Source organism: Spermophilus citellus, assembly GCF_964194105.1.
Source record: "Spermophilus citellus genome assembly, chromosome: 1".
NCBI classification, from domain to species: domain Eukaryota; kingdom Metazoa; phylum Chordata; class Mammalia; order Rodentia; family Sciuridae; genus Spermophilus; species Spermophilus citellus.
This window is the reverse complement of record NC_138182.1, coordinates 76,085,332-76,104,843: the sequence shown is the minus strand read 5'-3', so window position 1 is coordinate 76,104,843 and position 19,512 is coordinate 76,085,332. Positions and strand designations below refer to the sequence as shown.

Below are 19,512 nucleotides of genomic sequence, written 5' to 3'. Positions count from 1 at the left end.
CAGGGTCAGTGATTGGGTCCCCGAGGTCAGTGGTCAGGCACACCCCCACAGGGATGGGCTCTCTCATCAGGAAAGGGTCGGGAAAGCTTGGACACAGCCAAAGCGCCTCAGGCCCTTAACGGGAGTCACCCAATCACGTGTCAGAATGGCTCCCCACAGTTTTGAAATCAGAATGTGTGGATCTTCCAGCTTTGTTCTTTTATATGTGCATGTGGTGCTAGGGGTAAAACCAAGGGCCTCTTTCTACGAAAGTACTTTATCACTGAGCTATAACTCTGGCCCTGGATTTGTTCTTTTTCAAAATGATTTTGCTATTCAATTACTCTTAGATTCTCTATGAATTTTAGGATAAATTTTTCTATTTGTGCAAGAAATGTCATTGGGATTTTGATAGAGATTACATTACATTGTAGATCACTTTGGATAGAATTAACATCTTAACAATTTTAAATCTTCTTATCCATGAACACAGGTTGTGTTTTTGTTCCCATTTATTTAGATCTTATTTAATATACTTTTGTGATTTTGTTTAGTTTTCAGTGCAAAAGTCTTTCATTTCCTTGGTTAGATCTATTCTTAATTTTATCTTTTAGATGCTATTGCGAATGGAAGCACTTTCTTAATTTTCTCTTCGGAATACTCTTTGCTGACATTTTGAAATATGGGTGATTTTTTTAAAAATATTTTTTAGTTGTCAATTGATCTCTTATTTTATTTATTTATATGCAATGCTGAGGATTGAACTCAGGGCCTCACACATGCCAGGAGTGCTCTACCCCGAGCCACAAGTTCAGCCCCCTGATTTTTATTTTTGTTTTTGTATGTGGATTTTGTGCCCATCAACTTTGTTAAATTTGTTCTAACAGGTTTAGTGTTTTTTTTTTGTTTTGTTTTTGTGGAGTGTATGGGGTTTTCTTTTAAGATCACATTATCTGTGAATAGACATAATTTTACTACTACTTCTCCAATTTGAATGACTTCTGTCATTTTCTTGCCTAATATCTGTGGCTAGAACTTCTGATACCATGTTGAATACAAGATGCAAAAGCAGTCATCCTTATCTTATTTCTGTCTTGGGAAAGAAGCTTTTGTCTTTCACCAAGCATATGATATTCTCTGAGTTTTTCTTATATGACCTTTGTGATGTACAGTAAATTTCTTTCTTAGTTTATTCTGAATATCTTTTTCATAAAAGAGTGTTCAGCTTTTTAAATGCTCTTTTGCAGTATTTGAGATTGTCATATTTTGTTCTTTTTTCCCTTCATTCTGTCAGTGTGGTTTATTTCATTGCTTTTCATATGTTGGGTCATCTTTGTATTCCAGGAATAAATCCCACTAGATTTTTATGTATAATCCTTTTGTCATAAATTTATGCCTTGGCATTCATATTTAGGCCTGACACAAATTATTTCAAACCTACTTGTTCCATTATCACCTTTGGCCTATTTAAAAGTTTCTGTCCACATGTAATTGTTTCCAGTATGGCTCACCTATTCCTCATCTGACTTTCAATATCTCAAGGTATTTTTTTTTTTAGTATTTTTTTAGTTGTAGATGGACACAATATCTTTATTTTATTTATTTATTTTTATGTGGTGCTGAGGATCAAACCCAGTGCATCATGCATGCTCTACCACTCAGCCACAATCCCAGCCCTCGAGGTCTTTTTTAAAAGAGGACTGACTCTGCTAGATTATAAGAGTCATGGAGGGCTAGGGATATAGCTCCTTGGTAGAGCACTCATTTGGTATGCATGAAGCCCTGGTTTCAATCCCCAGTACCACAAAAACAAAGGAGTTACAGAGATAAATAAAAGCAATGTGTAATCTTGAGATTGGATACTTATTTGATCAGTTACAAAATACTGAATATGGTCTAGAAGTACTAATAGGCACACTTAGTGAAACAGAATTGATAGAAAAGTGTAGGTTACTAAATTGTATGTATTGTATGGTCTAGTTTTGGTAGAAACAAAAGTTGGAGAGAGTGTAAGTGTCCAAAAAACCTAGAATATACATTAAGTTATCGAGCAGAATGTGATTTTATTTTTTGTTATGTTTACTTTGGAGAATTTCATACTGCATCTACAAAAAACAGTTCCTAAAGTAAATGATATAACACATAATTGATTTATAACTAAAGCCAGTTTTAATGTTTTATAATTTTATAAACAATACCTAAAACATACTTAAAATTTTAAGTTTCTAGCCAACTACAGTGCTTTATCCCTTTATTTCTTAGATAGAAAACCTGGATTTTTTATTTCTTTTAAAAACCATTGAGGAATTCTACAAAAGTGACGATGGAGAAAATCTGGAAATTGTCTGTCCAGTTCAAGATCAAGCATGTGTAGCTAAATTTGAAGATGGAGTTTGGTACCGAGCTAAAGTCACTGGTAGGAAAGTATACACTGTTTCCACAAAGGAAGGTTACACTTTAAGACTAATATTGTTTTGAGTTGATACAAATTAAATCTTGGAGATAGTATTATTTGATTTGACCATTTACTCTTCTATCTATTAAATAATCCAAGAACTCACTTTGACAGGAAAGGCAACAAAATTCAGCAGTGTTGAGAGGTGGGACTAGTGAGAAGTATGGGGTCATGGGGGTGAGCATTCATGAACAGATAAATGCATTTCTTATAGAGCAGTTCTTGCTGTCAGGACTGTATTACTATTTTTAGCAGATTGTTATGAAGTGAGGCTGCCCCCAAGTTTTGTCTCTCACCTTCGCCCACCTGCCTTTCTACTTTCCACCATCAGTTGAAGGAAGTAGCACAAAGTCCTTACCAGAAACTGAAAAGATGCTGGTGCCAGAATCTAAGGTTTCCAAGTCTCTAGAACTGTGAACCAAAATATACCACTTTCCTCTGTAAATTACCCAGCATCAAGTATTCTGCCATAGCAACTGACAGTGGACTAAGTCCTGTTCCTTTTACATGCTTCCTAATTTGTAGACATGTAGCTTTTTATTTACAAGGTGAAGTTTAGTTTGATACTGTTTAAAATTTTTCCCATTACTAAAGTTCCAGATCTTTTTTCAAAACTATTTAAACTTCCAACCTAAGTTTTCTATCTTAATTATTTGTCATTGATTTTAATTCCTTAGGGGTGTCAAACTAGCTAAAGTTTTTTCAAATATAGTTTTCATAAACATCTTAGTCTGTTTGTGCTGATCTACCAAAATACTACAGGCTGGTATGTTCTATTTAAAAGAGTAGAAAATTATTCTCACAGTTCTGGAAGCTAGGAAGTCCAAGTTAAGGGCACTGGTAAGGGCCTGGTCTTTCTGCTTCCAGAATGCTGCATCATCCAGAAAAACAAATGCCATGTACTCATATGGCATAAGGGCACAAAAGGAGTAAACTTTCCTCTGTTGAGCCTTTTTACATGGGCACTGAATCCTGTGTATGGGTAGGGAGAGCTCTCATAACTTGGTCACCTCTAAGAGGCCACATCTCTTAATAAAATGTTGTATTAGGGATTAAATTTCAATGAATTTTGAAGAGGACGAAAACATTCAAACATAGCAAGATAGTAGTATGTACCAGTACATCCCCTGTTCATTTTTATTTTTTGAGACAGAGTATTGCTAAGTTGCTGATGGGCTTGCTAGGTTGCCAAGGCTGGCCTCAAACTTGTGATTTTCTGCTTCAGCCTCCCAGTACTGGGATTGCAAGTGTGCACCACTGCAGCAGACAAGCAGTGCATCTTTTGATAAATGTCAATGGAAGAGATAAAGCCATTTTTCATGTCACTTAAGGACTTTGCAACTACTTTTCAGATTAGAATTATTGGCTTTAAAACATGCATTTGATGAACAATAAGGCTTCTGAATTATTTGAGTAGTAATATTTGGTACAGTTTCCAAGGTGACTTTGAGTGTGTAAAGGAAACACATGTGTGACTCAGTTGGCCTATCTTCCTGTATCTTCAGTAGCCCTATAGAACTCCATCATGAAGATCATACTTGGTAGGTTTTTGTTGGTTTGTTTTGTTTTCTAAAGTCAGCCTCATTTAAAAACTAAACAATACTAAAAGATTTAGTCATCTCCATCTCCTCTGTTGCAGTTACTTTTCATATTTTCAGGTATTCTTTTGGTATGTACCTGTACTGTTTATTCTAATAATATGTAATATTCAGTTGATGCTTCAGGTTTAGATATTATCTATTTACTTGTTACTCTGTGAGATAAAAGTTTCAAATCTCTTCATAGCCTTTTTTTTCCTTCTTTCCCTTTCCCTATACTTGTACCACAATTATTAGTTAAATCCATATTGTGTAAATACATTCACTGCTGAACCATAAAGTATACTTTAACACTATTTTGAGTTAATAATTGTGATAATTTTTCACTTGTGTTATTGTCTTAATTTGTGGCCACATTTTTCTAATACTTCAAAACAATTTATCACATTATTAGACTTTTCAGATAGTCTTAGTTGGAAGCATACTGTTTCCTTCAAATGGAGTGCTTACTATACATTTGCTAGTTTGGAAAATTTTTTTCACTTAGCAATACACAATACACTTCATTGTTCTGTCATGGTTCCTTGTTTTCTGAATCCCATGTTTACCTCTTCAGTTTATTCATTTATTTTGATGGAGCCACCTTCTATAGTTTCCTCAGAAAGAATAAAAATGTAAATTTGAGACCTTCCATTGTCTATTTGATCTGTTCTCATATGTGACTGATAATTTGGGTAAGAAAAAAAAATAAGTTTCTTTAAATTCTATCCCATATTCATCTGCTTGTTTAAAATCACATCTCCATTGAGGAAAGGGTGGCTTTGGTACAGCTGAGCATATTCTTATAGCCTGAAGATTGCAATGGAAACAGGGAGAAATTCCTCCACATTTCATTGGCCTTATACTTTTAATAGCCTGTGCTTTCTCAGTTATCACAGATATCCACAACCATAGGTTCTAAGTTGTGTGAAGTGTTATTTTGAGTACCAATACTATGCCATCTGCTTCCACTTGTTTGGAGCAGAGAATGCTGGACTAGTTTCCATATTGAAATGACATATACTTGTATTTGTCCTTAAATTTGAAAATGATAACAAAAAGTTTAATACCACTCTACATAATGTGCTGAGAAAGACTAAAGTCAACCATATATTTTGAATGATTTCACAAAGGTCAGTGTGCAGTAGGGCTTTATTTAAACTTCTGTTTGAACCTTCCAAAAATTTCTTTAAAGCTTAGTGACTTAGATTGACATAGAAGTCTGTGAGTTTGCAATTTCTGATTTCATAACTTTTCAAGGATTGCCTGGCCGTCGGGAAGTTGAAGTTAAATATGTGGACTTTGGTAATACTGCAAAAATAACACTTAAGGAAATGCGTAAAATAAAAGATGAGTTTCTGAATCACCCAGAGAAGGTAATCTACTTGTTATGAACTCTAGAGTTGGAATGTTAACACAAATATGAAAGTATTTTTGAAGTCGTTTTTAACAGAAATGCTCTGGTAATAACTATTTTGTCTATAAATGGTTTCTGATATAAGAACTATAAATAAGTATTGCTACAGTAACTGATTTTAGTAACTGATGACTAGAAAAGGATACGAAGGATTATTTCTTATTTGTTTGTTTTGGTACCAGGGATTGAACACTGAGCCGCATCCCCAGCCCTATTTTTTGTATTTTATTTAGAGACATGGTCTCACTGAGTTGCTTAGCCCCATGCTTTTGCTGAGGCTGGCTTTGAACTCATGTTCCTCCTGCCTCAGCCTCCCTAGCTGCTGGGATTACAGGCGTGCACCACCAAACCCAGCTGAATTATTTCTAAATTTTTATTCTTCTATGTTAATTAAATTGTTAGTAAGCTGTATTTTTCATTTTGAATAATGGGCAATATTATAGAAAAAGAAACTTGAAAATACAGGTAAGCAAAAGAAGTTAATCACTAAAAAATATTGTTCAACATTTTTGGTATATGTACTAGTAAGATGCATTTTTTTTTCAGTTGTAGACAGAAAAAATACCTTTATTTTTATGTGGTGCTGAGGATTGAACCCAGTGCCTCACATGTGCTACGCACGTTCTCTACCACTGCCCATCATCTTTTGTTGTTTTAAGAATTATAGAATTAGACTATAAATAGTCTAGAAAGCCTGCTTTTCTCACTTACAAAATGTATCATGACTATTTAACTTTTTAAATAGATGCTTATTATTCAAGTACATGGATAACTAATGTCCAAATACTCAGTTTATTCCAATTATTTCAATTTATGAAGTAATTTATAGAGGGCGAGGATTGTGGTAGAACACTCACCTAGCACATGCGAGACCATGGGTTTGATCCTCAGCACCATATATAAATAAATAAAATAAAGGTATTGTGTCCAACTACAACTAAAAAATAAATATTTTTTAAAAAGTACTTTTATAGATACCTTTTTTATATATTTTTTTAAGAGAGAGTGAGAGAGGGGGGAGAGAGAGAGAGAGAGAGAGAATGAGAATTTTTTTTTAATATTTATTTTTTAGTTCTCGGCGGACACAACATCTTTGTTGGTATGTGGTGCTGAGGATCGAACCCGGGCCGCACGCATGCCAGGCAAGCGCGCTACCGCTTGAGCCACATCCCCAGCCCTTTTATAGATACCTTTATTTTATTATTTATAAATTCAGACACAAAGATTGTTTTTTGTTTTGGGAGGTTTTGTTTTTGGGGGTTTTTTGTTTGTTTGTTTTTTTGTTTTTTGTTTTTTGCAGTGTTGGTATCAAACCCAGGGCCTCAAACATACTTTCATCAACTGCACTGAGCTACATAAACATTAGTTTCCTACATATAAATAAAACTTTATTTTAACTATAAAATAACCAGAAATTAAGTTTATTTTCTTAATGGCGGAATTTTGTTTGGCACAGGCAATTAAATGTAAACTGGCACGTATTGAGCCTTGTAAAAGGATGATGCAGTGGTCCAAAAAAGCTAAAGAAAAATTTGAAGAAAAGGCTCAAGATAAATTTATGACATGTTCAGTTATTAGTAAGTTATTTCCATTTTTATTTACTATATAATCATAAATTATTTTAAATAAGATTAACATTGCATAACTTTTGTCATATCTTAGGGTAAATTCAATGTGCCATGAGGAGGAGGAGTAGTAGTGAGAAGTAACATTGAGACTGTATAATGAGATTATATTTTCTGCATGCTTTAGAGTCTAAATTGGCCCTTGAGGTAAAAATTACCACTAAAGACCAAGTCACTTTTCTGATGAGTGTGGTGGTGCATACCTGTAGTCTCAGCTACTTGGAGGGTTGAAGCAGGAGTATCACTTGAGCCTAGTAGTTCAAGGCCTGCCTGGGAAACATAGCAAGACCTCATCTTAAAAAACAAGACACCCTTGACGTGACCCCCTTCAAAGCCCCAAAGCTATTAGTCCACTATTTTATAACATTAGTTCTGGCAGAATCTGATCCTGAATTTATATGAGATATAGTCTTTATCTCTTTTGCAGTAAATATTTGTACATTCTATTTCAAGGTAGTAATATCAGTGGGCTTCTGCCTCATACTCCATTGGTAGGTATTGACTGAGTATGAAGTTTGTGTACTATGTAGTTTTTCTCAGACTGAGGAACTTTGAATTCTGAAACAATCTAGCCCCAAGAGTTTTGAACGGGAGTATTGGGAATGTGTTTTGATATATTCCAAAACTACAATAAACACTATTTCAATGAGTCCTTATAGAGGATACATAAGACCATATTTACTTAGGATTGATTATAGCACTTTCAAGGATAGTTTTATTACACCTGCTTTTCATTTTTATCACACTGCCATTAAATGATCCCTCCATTATAAGATGATTAGCCTGTTCTAGTGAGAAAATTGAAGCTCAAAAATGAACTGCTAAAGTTTATATAACTTATAAATGATGGAGTTTCTCTGATAATTTATTCACTGTATTAATTCAAGAAATTGTTTAGAATAAATAGTTGAGTTTAAGAGGAATATGATTATAGAAACTGTATCCTTAGTCTATAGGATTTTTATATCTGGCTTCTCTGAAATGAACAAACTAAAAGGCCTGCTAGTCCTTCAGCAGCCTCCACTCATTTTGAGCCGGATAACTTTCCAACTTTCTTTTGACATTGTGTTCTATTGGTTTTTAGCTCCCTCCTTGAGAATCTTCCCATGGATAATACATCAAAACATAGTATTCATTCTGGATTCCTCTTGTTTACTTATTTGGTATGCCAATTACATCTAGCACTAGTTGTAACATAATTATTAATCTAGATAATCTGATTTAAGGAGTGTCTTTCCCCATTCACCTGCACAATGATAAGACTGGGACTTTGAACGTATCTAATAAAGTAAATTACCACAGATGAAAATGGGATGGATATATATATATATATATATATATATATATATATATATATATATATAATCATCACTTTCTAAGGAAAGGGACATTCAAATTAAATTTGGAGGAAAGCAGGGAAGATGGTAAAGGTACAGAACACAGAGAAAGTTGCCCCTATTGGAACAAAGAACTTCATGAATGAGAAGTATGAAACCAAAAAACTAAAGGGACATAAGAGATAGAAAGTAAAAGGATCAAAGTTTACTTTGCATTGCTTAGCCTTTTGTTTCTAGGTAACTCATCTGGGCCACTGAAGAGTAGCCAGGATTGTTTTTTTCAGTTCTTGAAACAATTTTTCTATTGTGTATGTACTCTTATAACTGGGTAATGTAGGATATTATTGCTGATATGGGTTTTTTTAGACTTTGTTTTTATACTAGGGATTGAATGCAGGGGCACTGTACCACTGCACTACATCTCTTTTGTTTTCTATTTTGAGACAAGGTCTTGCTTAGTTGTTAAGGATTTTACTGAGTTGCTGAGAGTGTCCTCAAACTTGCAATCCTCCTGCTTCAGCCTTCCCAGGAACTAAGATTACAGGCATGTGCCCCCATGCCCAGCAATGATTGTCTTTTTTTGGAATCATCATTCAGACCAGCTTCTACTAGCTACTATTGTATAAAAACTGTAGACATACATTGATCTCGGTGCATATTTTAGAGATGTGTGTTTCCTAAATAAATTCCTCTTTATCAAGTTCCCTTTTCTGTGACCATAAATAAAGAAAATAGGCATATAAGATGTAAATTATACCCTCAGTTCCTACTGTAGTTTAAGAATCAGATCAATCAAGTAATAAATTTTAGTTTTCTAAAAGAAAAATTAAATGGTTTGTCCTAATACATGAAGAGATAAGAAAAATATTCCAGTTAATTGAGAGTTCTAGATTGAGTTTTTGTCATTTTAAACTTTGTACCATACTTATAAAAGCTATAAACCTTAGGTGTGGTGGTGCAGGCCTATAATTCCAGGTATTTATCAAGAAGCTGAGGCAGGAAGATCACCTGGTCAACATAATAAGACTCAAAACAAAGAAAGAAAAAAAAGCTGTAAACCTTCACAAATAATGACTCACTGGCCTGAGTTAAATTTCATTCACTTGTGTGCTTTTGGAACTTGATTGAATTACACAAAACAGTATAAATATACTACTGAATATTTCTGTTGAGTAAATATTGATTTGTGTTATTCTGAATCCAAAAGGGTTAAGCTTATTTGGTTTTGTTATAGAATCAGTGGCATACAATAACCTAAAATAGAATTTTTACTAATTTATATATGCTCCAGGTAACATTGACAATTCATTATGACTGCAAAATACTACTATAATTTCTAGACAGAGGCTGTGACATATTCAGCAAGAAATCTCATGTATGCCAAAAAAAGAAAGAAATTGTTTCCAGTTAAAAAAAATTTCTCATTTAGTCTATTTTGCAGTATATTTCTTTCTTTCCCCAAACTAGTTTTTGTGTTTTTACAGAAATTTTAGAAGATAATGTGCTCTTAGTTGAGCTTTTTGATTCTTTTGCTGCTCCTGGAATGACTCCTACTAGTATTAATGACCAGCTTGTGAAAGAAGGCTTAGCATCTTATGAAGTAGGGTAAGTACACAGGTAAACTTTTACTGTTAGTTTATATGTAAAATTTCAAACACAAGAAGGGAAACTGGAATTTCCTGTTCCTACATCAGAAAAAAAATAGTGGGAAAATAATTGAGTTGTTAGTCTAAGGAAGTAGAATGACTTTTTACCCTCATTCCTAAGGAACTTTAAAACCCAAAGAAAAGCTTCTCAAGATCAAAGTTGTTTCTTAGAAAAAGAGACTGGCATTTTATTTCTAAATGGAATGTCTGCTTAGGCAGCCCCTTTTACCTATTTTAGAAAGGGAATTGGGAAAAGATATGGCAAAATAGAGAAAAAGCATTGTGGTATTCCCATTTGGAGAAACGTGAATTTTCCTAGGTTTAGGTTTAAAGTAACTAAGCTTAAACCATTTTGTTCATAACCATCAAAGACTAACCAGTGGTATAGGTGACCCAAGAAGCAGAAGAACAGAGTACTGGTAAGGTTGAATATAAAGGTTTGGCAGTCAAGACCAAGAATTCTTCCACAACAGAAACTTTTACAAAAGGAATGGACTCTGCAGAGTCTTCTAAAGAATTTCCATATGTAGCCCTTAAGAAACCCAATATTTTGATATCACCCACACATAATTTCTATTGGCATAACAAGGACACCTAACAGAGACCTGCTATGACTCCTGTTAGTATTATGATCTGTGGTCTTGCTCTCCCTACCTACCTTAACGCTGGAGGAACTAGAAGCAGAAGAAGAAAGGCCTGTCCTTTTAGCAGTCTAATTGCAAGTGAAGGAGGAAAAGAAAGGAGAGTAAACATTTAAACTGTATTGAACTAAGTTTTTTTTCTTTTTGAAGTCAGAATTATTAAGGCATAGTAGTAAAGGTATGTAGTAAAATGTCACTGTTTAGGTACGCAGTTAAATGATTTTGACCAACATATAGAGTCATATAAATGTTATCCCAGTCAAGATACAGAATGTCACTGGGTGCAGTGGTGCATGCCTGTAATCCCAGTGACTTGGGAGTCTGAAGTAGGAGGATTGTCAATTTGAGACTAGCCTTGGCAACATAATAAGGCCCTAAGCAACTTAGTGAGATCCTATCCCCAAAATATAGAAAGTGCTAGGGATGTAGTTGAAGCACCCTGGGTTTAATCCCCAGGACCAAAAAAGAAAGAATTAAAGACACAGAATGTCACATGTTCCCTTATGCCCCCGGTAGTCAGTCCCCTTCCTCTATAGTAACCTTTAGCAACCACCTAATTTCTGTCTCTATAATTCTAACTTTCCTCAACTTCATTAAACAGAATAATATAGTATATTGCCTTTTGTGTCTGGCTTCTTTCATTTAGCATAACACTTTTGAGATTCTTCCATGCTGTTGCATATGCATATATATATTGCATATACCAGTAGTTTGTTTCTTTTTATTGCTAACTAGTATTCCATTATACAGATGCACCAGATTTATTCATTTACCAACTAATGAGCTTTTAGATTATTTCTCGTTTGAGGCAGTTCCACAAATGAAGCTACTATAAACATTTGGGCACAGGTCTTTGTGTCACCATATGTATTATTTTCTTTTGGACTGCTGGTTGTAAGATAAGTGTAGTTTTAACTTTGTAACACCAGCCAAATGATGGTTTATGATGTTTATGCTCAGAAAATATATATAAAAAATCAGAATAATTGTTACACGCTGTTAGTCATATAGTTTGAAACACATAAAAGCTATTGACTGAATTAGATTTTTATGGAAGTCCTATTATCAAGGGACTTGTTTTTAATTCTTTATATTATTTAAGTTATGAAGTTATTAAAGATTGGTAATAACTTCCTAATGAAAAATGGTAGGGGAATTGTTCTTAAATGCTTTCTGTGAGTACAAACACACTCCTGCACACTAGTGGGTCAAAGTAGAAATCAAAAAGGAAATTTAAAAAATATCCTGGGACAAATGAAAATGGAAACACAACATACTAAAACTTATAAAACAAAGCAAAAACAGTTCTAAGAGGGAAGTTTCGGAAGATCTCAGAACAACTTAACTGTTCACCTCAGTGAACCTGAAAAATAACAAACTAAGCCCAAAATCAGCATAAATAATAACAATTATAGCAGAAATAAATGAAAAGAGACTAGAAAAACGGTAGAAAAAAAAGCAGTTGCTATTATTAAGATGTTTAATGTCTCTAAAAGTCCCATTTGTTAAAGGTTTCGGTCCCCAAGGTGGCACTATTGAGAGATGCTGTGGAAATTTAGAAGGTGGTGCCTTGTGGGAAGTTAAAAGGTCACTGGGGTGTGCCCTTGAAGAGGATTATGAGACTCCAACCCCTTCCTATCTCTTTTTTGCTTCTTGACTATGAAATGAATGGTTTTACTCTATCATATACTCCTGCCATCATGTACTGCTTTGCCACAGGCCCAAAGCACTGTGACCAGTCAGTTACGTACTGAAACCTTCAAGAGAGTGAGCCAAAATAAATCTTTACTCTTTATAAGTTAATTTGTTCTCAGACATTCCCATATAGTGATAGAAAGCTGACTAAAACAGCAGTGAAACTAAGAAGTGATTTTTTTTAAAAGACAAGCAAAATGAACAAATTTTTATCCAGACTAACCAGACTCACCAAAAAGAAAACTCAATAAAGGAAAGAACTTTATAACTGTATCACAGAAATACAAAGGATCATAAAGCAACTTACATGTTATACTTACTATGCCAACAAATTGGATAATCTAGAAGTAGATAAATTCCTAAAACATATAATCTTCCAAGTTTGAATCACGAGGAAAGAGTCCAAAGAGTTCAATAATGAAGAGATCGGATTAGCTTTTTAAAAAAAGTCTCCCATCAAATGAAAGCCCAGAATATTGTGGCTTCATTACTGAATTCTACCAAATATTTAAAGAAGAATTAATGCCAGTCCTTCTCAAATTCTCCTAAAAAAAAGAAATTAAAGGGAACACTTCCAAAATCGTGAAGTCAGCATTATCCTGACACCAGAGCTGGAAAAGAAGAGAACAAGAAAAGAAAATTACAGGCCAGTATCCCTTATGAACGTAGATTATGAATAATCAAAAAGGCAAGAAAAAAATGTGGCATCCAATGTGGAAAGGAAGAGATGCAGATGGTATGAGCTTATATTAGAAAACCTAAGAGACTTTACAAACTATTAGAATTAATAAGTGAATTGATCAAAATAGGAGGATACAAAGTCACAAAATTAGTTTAATTTTTACATCCTGACAGTAAGCAATCTAAAAGGAAAATTAAGAAAACATTTATATTTATACAATAGCACCTATAAGAATGAAGTACTTTAAGAATTAAGAAAGTGAAAGATTTATACAGTGAAAACTAGAAAACATTTTTGAAAGACATTAAAGTAGACAAATGAATGGAAAGACATTCAATATTTATAGATTAGAAGACTTGATATTGTTAAGATGTCATTCCCACCTAAGTAATCAGAAGATTAGTGTTGTTCCCCATCAGAATCCCAATTACATTTTTTACAGAAATAGAAAAACCCATTCTAAAATTCATATGAAATTTCCAGGGGTCCTGAGTAGCCACAACAATCCTGAAATAGGATAACATGGAGTATTTTACACATTGTGATTTCAAAACTTACTATAAACTACTATAATCAAAACAATGTCAAACCAACAGAGTGATAGACATACAGACCAACAGAGTAGAATCTAGAATCCAGAAACAAACACTGTCATATAGGTAAGTTGATCTTTAACCAAAGTGTCAGGATCATTTAGTAAGGGAAGAACAATTTTTAACAAAAGGTGCTGGGGAAACATGCACATCCATATGCGAAAGAATGAAGTTGAACCCTCACCTAACACCACATACAAAAACTAACAATGGATCTGTGGCCTCAATGTAAGACCTAAAACAATAAAAGATAATGTTGGACAAAAAGCTTCATACACTGGATTCGGCAGTGATTTTGTTGATATCAAGTGCCCAACCAGGCAGAGTGGCACACACCTGTAATCCCAGCAACCTGGGAGACTGAGGCAGGGAACTCACCATGTTCAAGACCAGCCTTAGCAATTTAGCAAGGCCCTAAGCAACTTTCAAAGCCCTATTTAAAAAAATAAAAAGTAGTAATTTGTAATGCATTCTGCTGTCATATATAACAAAAAATTTTTTTAAATACAAAGAAGTACACAAATTAATAGGATCAGGGACATAACTCAGTGGGAAAGTGTCCCTGAGTTCAGTCCCTAGTACATAAATTTAAAAAAAAAAATTAAGTGCATAGGCAGTTTAAAAAACACAAACTAAACTTTGTGAAAATGTAAAACTTGTGTACATCTGAAGGTATTCTCTACAGAATATAAAGGCAACCCACAGAATAAGAGAAAACATTTTCAAAGCATATATTGTTAAAGTATTAATATCTAGAATATGTAGAAGACTACTGAATCTCAAATAACAGAACACTCAATACAAAAAGTGGCAAAGGAGTTGAATAGACATTATCTAAAGAAGATATACAATAGGCCAATAAGCACATGAAAAAATATTCAACATCACTAACTATTAGAGAAATGCATATTAAAACTATTGTAAAATACTACTTCATATCCATTAGGATGGCTACTAGGAAAAAAATGTTAAGGATAAAGAGAAATTGTATCTGTTGGTGATGATGTAAAAAGGTATAGCCACTATGGAAAACAGTATGGCAGTTCCTCAAAAAATTAAAAATAGAATTCCCATTTGATCCAGCATATCTACTTCTGGGTATATACTCAAAAGAATTGAAATCAGAGTCTCAAAGAGATATTTGTACATTCATTTTTATAATCGCACTATTTTCATTAGATAAAACATGGAAGTGACCCAGATGTCCTTGTAAATGAATAGATAAGCAAAATGTACTTTGTAATAAAATAGAATATTATTCAGCAATTAAAAAGAGCTAGGAGCTGGGGCTGTAGCTCAGTGGTAGAGCATTTGCCTGACATGTGTGAGGCATTGGGTTTGATCCTCAGCACCACATAAAAATAAATAAGATACTATATGTATTTACAACTAAATAAATTTAAAAAAGAGAGAACCAGGTGTAATCCCAACAACTCAGGAGGCTGAGGCAGGAGGATCACAAGTTTGAGGCCAGCCTCAGCAATGTAGCAAGACCATGTCTCAAAAATTAAAACAGATTGGGGATATAGCTCAGTGGTAAAGCTCCCAAGGTTCAATCCTATTACCACAAAAAAGAAAAAAAAAATTCTGGTATACGGTACCATAATGGATGAACCTTTGTTATATTAAAATAAGCCATCACATAAAAGACAAATACTATATGTTGCCATTTATAAGGAATGATTATAGTAGTTTAAGACAGAAATAATGGTTGTTGCCAGTGACTGTGGAGGTAGGAAGAAATGGGAAGTGAGTTAGTGTTTAGTGAGTATAAATAGAGGAGTTTCAGCTTTGCAAAGTAAAAAGAGAGATGGTGGTGATGGATGCAAAACAATACACCCACTTAATGACCTGAAATGTACATTTAAAATGGTTATGATAGTAAATTTTAGATTTTACGCATTTAGAACAGTTTTAAAAATTGGAAAGATAATTAAATTTTTATTCTTTGGGAAATTTTTCAAAAAAAAAAAAAAAAACATTGCTTTGGCCCGTCCCAGGGCACTCATGGTCCAGAAGCTTAAATTCCATTTGAGTAAATCTACCTCTGGTGCTCCAGCAACCCCAACAAATCCCAGTGCCCTCACAAACCCAGATTTCTGTTATCTGACCCACTGTTTTTACTGTGTCTATTGCCCATGCTCAAATTAAAACATGAGTTTCCCTTGATGAGTGACTTTCCTGATAGCCTGAGGACTGAGAAGAAAAGAAAAAGAATTTCCACAACCTACTACTCTTTCTTCCTTTCAATTGAACTTAGGGGTGCTCAGCCATGGAGCTACATCCCTGGTCCTTTTTATTTTTTAATTGAGAGTCTTGTAAATTGCTGAAGTTGGCCTTGAATTTAGCAATACTCCTGCCTTAGCCTCCCTACACTTAATTAACCATATCATGCCCACCATCCTTTATAAAATTAAAGTAATGTTCCCTAAACAGTCTGACCCCTGCCTACTACAAATCCCACACCACTTTTTTTTACTTACTATATCAAAACTACGTTTTCTTTCAGTTCCTGGAATACCTAGCTAACTCCTACTTATTTTAAGTCTCAACTGATATATCAGATAATCAGCCCCAACTCTTATACTACATTAGATTTTGTTGGCCCGTGTTCTTGTTCTTTTCCTTTGTAACTCTTGTTTGTATTATATAAAATTTCTTATTTACTTAGTTTTTTAGTAACACCATACAGTAGTCCCCCCATCCATGGTTTTGCTTTCCATGGTTTGTTAACCTGTGGTTAACTGCAGTCTGAAAGTATTAAACAGAAACTTTGAGAAATAATATGTTTTAAATAAATTTATTATATTATTAAAATTCTATTTTGTTATTTAAATTCATAAATTATAATTCAGTATATATTTGGCTTGGTACCATCCATTGGGGGCTTGAAACATTTCCACCTAGGATAAGGCATGACAACTATAATCTTCTGAGGATTAGAACCCTATCTATTTTCTTCACTGCCATACCTAGCACTATGCTTGCTGGCTCACAGTACATATCCAATAAATATTAGCTGAATGGAGGAAATAAATCTGTCAATCTGGAGTTCAGAAGACAAACCTGGTTATGTAATTTAAGTGGAGGAGTGCAGCATGTAAATAATCACTTATGGGAAAGAAAGAGAGGTCCAAAAGAGCTTGAAGCTGAAGTACAACAAGGAACCAAAAGAAAATAATATTTAAAGAAGGGAAAGAGTAGCTAGTGCTGAGAGTTCAAGAAAGAACTGAAAACTGTCCATTGGATTTAACAACAAACATTGTTAGTAACCTTGGTGAGTGTAATCTTAGCTTATGGTGAAAAAAATTCAATGTTTATTCAGATAAAAACAACATCTAGTCATCTACAGTTAGTCTGATCTTTTAAACATTACTTCAAAATCACTTCATTCAGTGATTTTGCTTCTTAGTACTTTGATAATAGTAATTATTTTCCAACTTGTATTCTTCATGGTAAATGGATTGATATATTTTAGTCAAAGATAAATATTCAAGTTGTCAAAGTATGAATTCTTCTGTTCCTTTGGAGTGCAGAATATCAGTGCCAAGCATTGAACTTATAAGCAAAGTTGTTATTTATAACTGTGTGTTTAAAAATAGAAAATTTAATTTTTAGTTTTTGTTTTCTTCTTGTACTTACTTTGGTGTTGGTTCAGAACATTTTTTAAATGACTAAATTTAGTTATTATTAATATCAAAACTGGAAGTTGCTAAAACTTATTCATCTCTAAGCCTAAGCAAATGCAAACATGAATGTTTTGCTATATTCTTTTTGCTGACATTTGTTATTTTTCAGATATACCCTCAAAGATAATTCTAAAAAGCATATAGAAGTATGGGATCCTTCTCCAGAAGAAATTATTTCAAATGAAGTAAACAACTTAAGTCCTATGTCTGTAAAATCTCTACCTAATGAGAATTTCCAGTCACTTTATAATAAGGAATTGCCTGTGCATATCTGTAATGTAATATCTCCTGAGAAGATTTATGTTCAGTGGTTGTTAACAGAAAACTTACTTAATAGGTATACTATTATATGGAAAACATTCTTCCTATACTGTTTCAAAGATAACAGAAGTTTTAAATGTAGAATTTTTAAAATAGCAAAATGTTTTTATCTACTTAATTTTAATTTTTTCCACATTTTTTATTGGTGCACTAAAGTTGTATTAATGATGGAATTTGTTGTTACATGTTTGTATATGCACACATTATAACAGTATAATTTGTTTGGTATCATTTTCCAGTACTTGCCTGCCCACTCTACACCCCTTGGTCCCTTTCCTCTATTGAGCTCCCTTTGATTTTAATGAGATCATCCCCACCACCTCCTTTTTCTTTTTTCTCTCTAGCTTCCACATATAAGAGGAAATAATTGACCATTAATCTTCTGAGTTTGACTTATTTCACTTAACATAATGGTCTCTAGTTCTGTCCATTTTTCTGCAAATGACATGGTTTCATTAAAATAGCAAAATTATTTGAACTAAACTAAACTAAAAATTTTAATAGTATATTTGTTAATTATTTTTACTATATTAGGATTTATTTACCCCACAAATTATTGAGCACCTACTCATGGCAGTGTGCATATAGATGTTGGGGATAACAGTGGTAAAGAATATAGGTCTTTGCTGTCATGGAGCTTAAATTATAACAGAGGGAGAGATGATGAACAAATAAAACTTAGTATTGCAAGTATGTTACAGGTGATAGAGAAAATAAAGCATTTGGGGAGCAAGGTAATTTTTAAAAGGAAAACCTCAAAGATGCATGAAATTCACTTTTGAAATGGGCCTTGAAAGAGGTAGGAGGGAATAACCCCCTAAGAATCTAAGGAAAGTTTATCTCGGGCAAAGGGAAGAGCTAGTTACGTGGCCCGAGGTGGAAATATGCTTGGTATATTTAGGGAAGAACAGTTTGGCTGAAGTGGAATGACCAAGGGGGACAGAAACATGTTGTCAGAGAAAAAAAAAATGTTTTTAACTTTTGAAAGTCATTTTTAAAGTCATTTTTAACATTTTTAATTCTTATATAGTTTAGAAGAAAAGATGATAACTGCTTATGAAAACAAAGAATGGGAACCTATTAAATGGGAAAATGATATGCACTGTGCTGTTAAGGTCCCAGATAAAAATCAGTGGCGAAGAGGCCAGATCATCAGGATGATCACAGACACACTAGTAGAGGTAAATGCAATTATAAATAAATTGTGAAAATGAATGCGTTTTTGGACTTTTACTGCAGTTATTTAATCCAGTTTTTGTTATGCTTTCAATATTTGCAAAAATGTTTTTGAAATGTCTTTCCATATTAAAATTGCTGTTTTCATAGGTATTGCTGTATGACGTGGGTGTTGAACTAGTAGTGAATATTAACTGTTTAAGAGAACTTCAAGAAAATCTAAAGACAATGGGAAGATTATCTTTGGAATGCTCTCTTGTCGATATAAGGTAGTTTTTAGCTGAATAAATTCATTTTATCCATTGAATGTTATCATTTTAAATATTTCTCCTCAGTTGGTAGGGTGCTTGTCTTGCATGCATAAGGCCCTGGGACCAATCCCCAGCACCACAAAAAATAAATAAATATTTCTCTTTTTTGAATGGATTCTTATCAGTATTAAATTAGTTAACATGTCCTGAAATTTTTATAAAATCTAGCTAACTCAGGTGTCAACAGGAGGAAAGATAACTATTTGGAGCACATAAATTTAGTGACATTAAGGAAATATATTATAGGTGAGTATGAATGGTATCTAGGTAGAAATCAAACTGCAAATATAAAAAGCTTTGAGGAACAACAAAAGCAAATAGAAATAAATATACTTTGTAAATTTAGAATTGCAAGGAAAGCTAAAAAT

General features: G+C 33.6%; 1 protein-coding gene across 2 annotated transcripts in view; it reads left to right on the top strand.

Annotated features, from left to right (window-relative positions):
* RNF17 (ring finger protein 17) overlaps window positions 1–19,512 on the top strand; it is a gene marked incomplete at its 5' end in the record, with an annotated part of 109,804 nt that overhangs the window by 55,727 nt on the left and 34,565 nt on the right. For both annotated transcript variants that reach the window (XM_081292129.1, XM_081292128.1), the window contains 7 exons: window positions 2,242–2,395; window positions 5,272–5,387; window positions 6,885–7,005; window positions 9,875–9,995; window positions 17,446–17,673; window positions 18,688–18,838; window positions 18,984–19,102. In XM_081292129.1, the coding sequence (XP_081148255.1) occupies window positions 2,242–2,395; window positions 5,272–5,387; window positions 6,885–7,005; window positions 9,875–9,995; window positions 17,446–17,673; window positions 18,688–18,838; window positions 18,984–19,102 (1,010 nt within the window). The remainder of the gene's footprint in view (window positions 1–2,241; window positions 2,396–5,271; window positions 5,388–6,884; window positions 7,006–9,874; window positions 9,996–17,445; window positions 17,674–18,687; window positions 18,839–18,983; window positions 19,103–19,512) is intronic.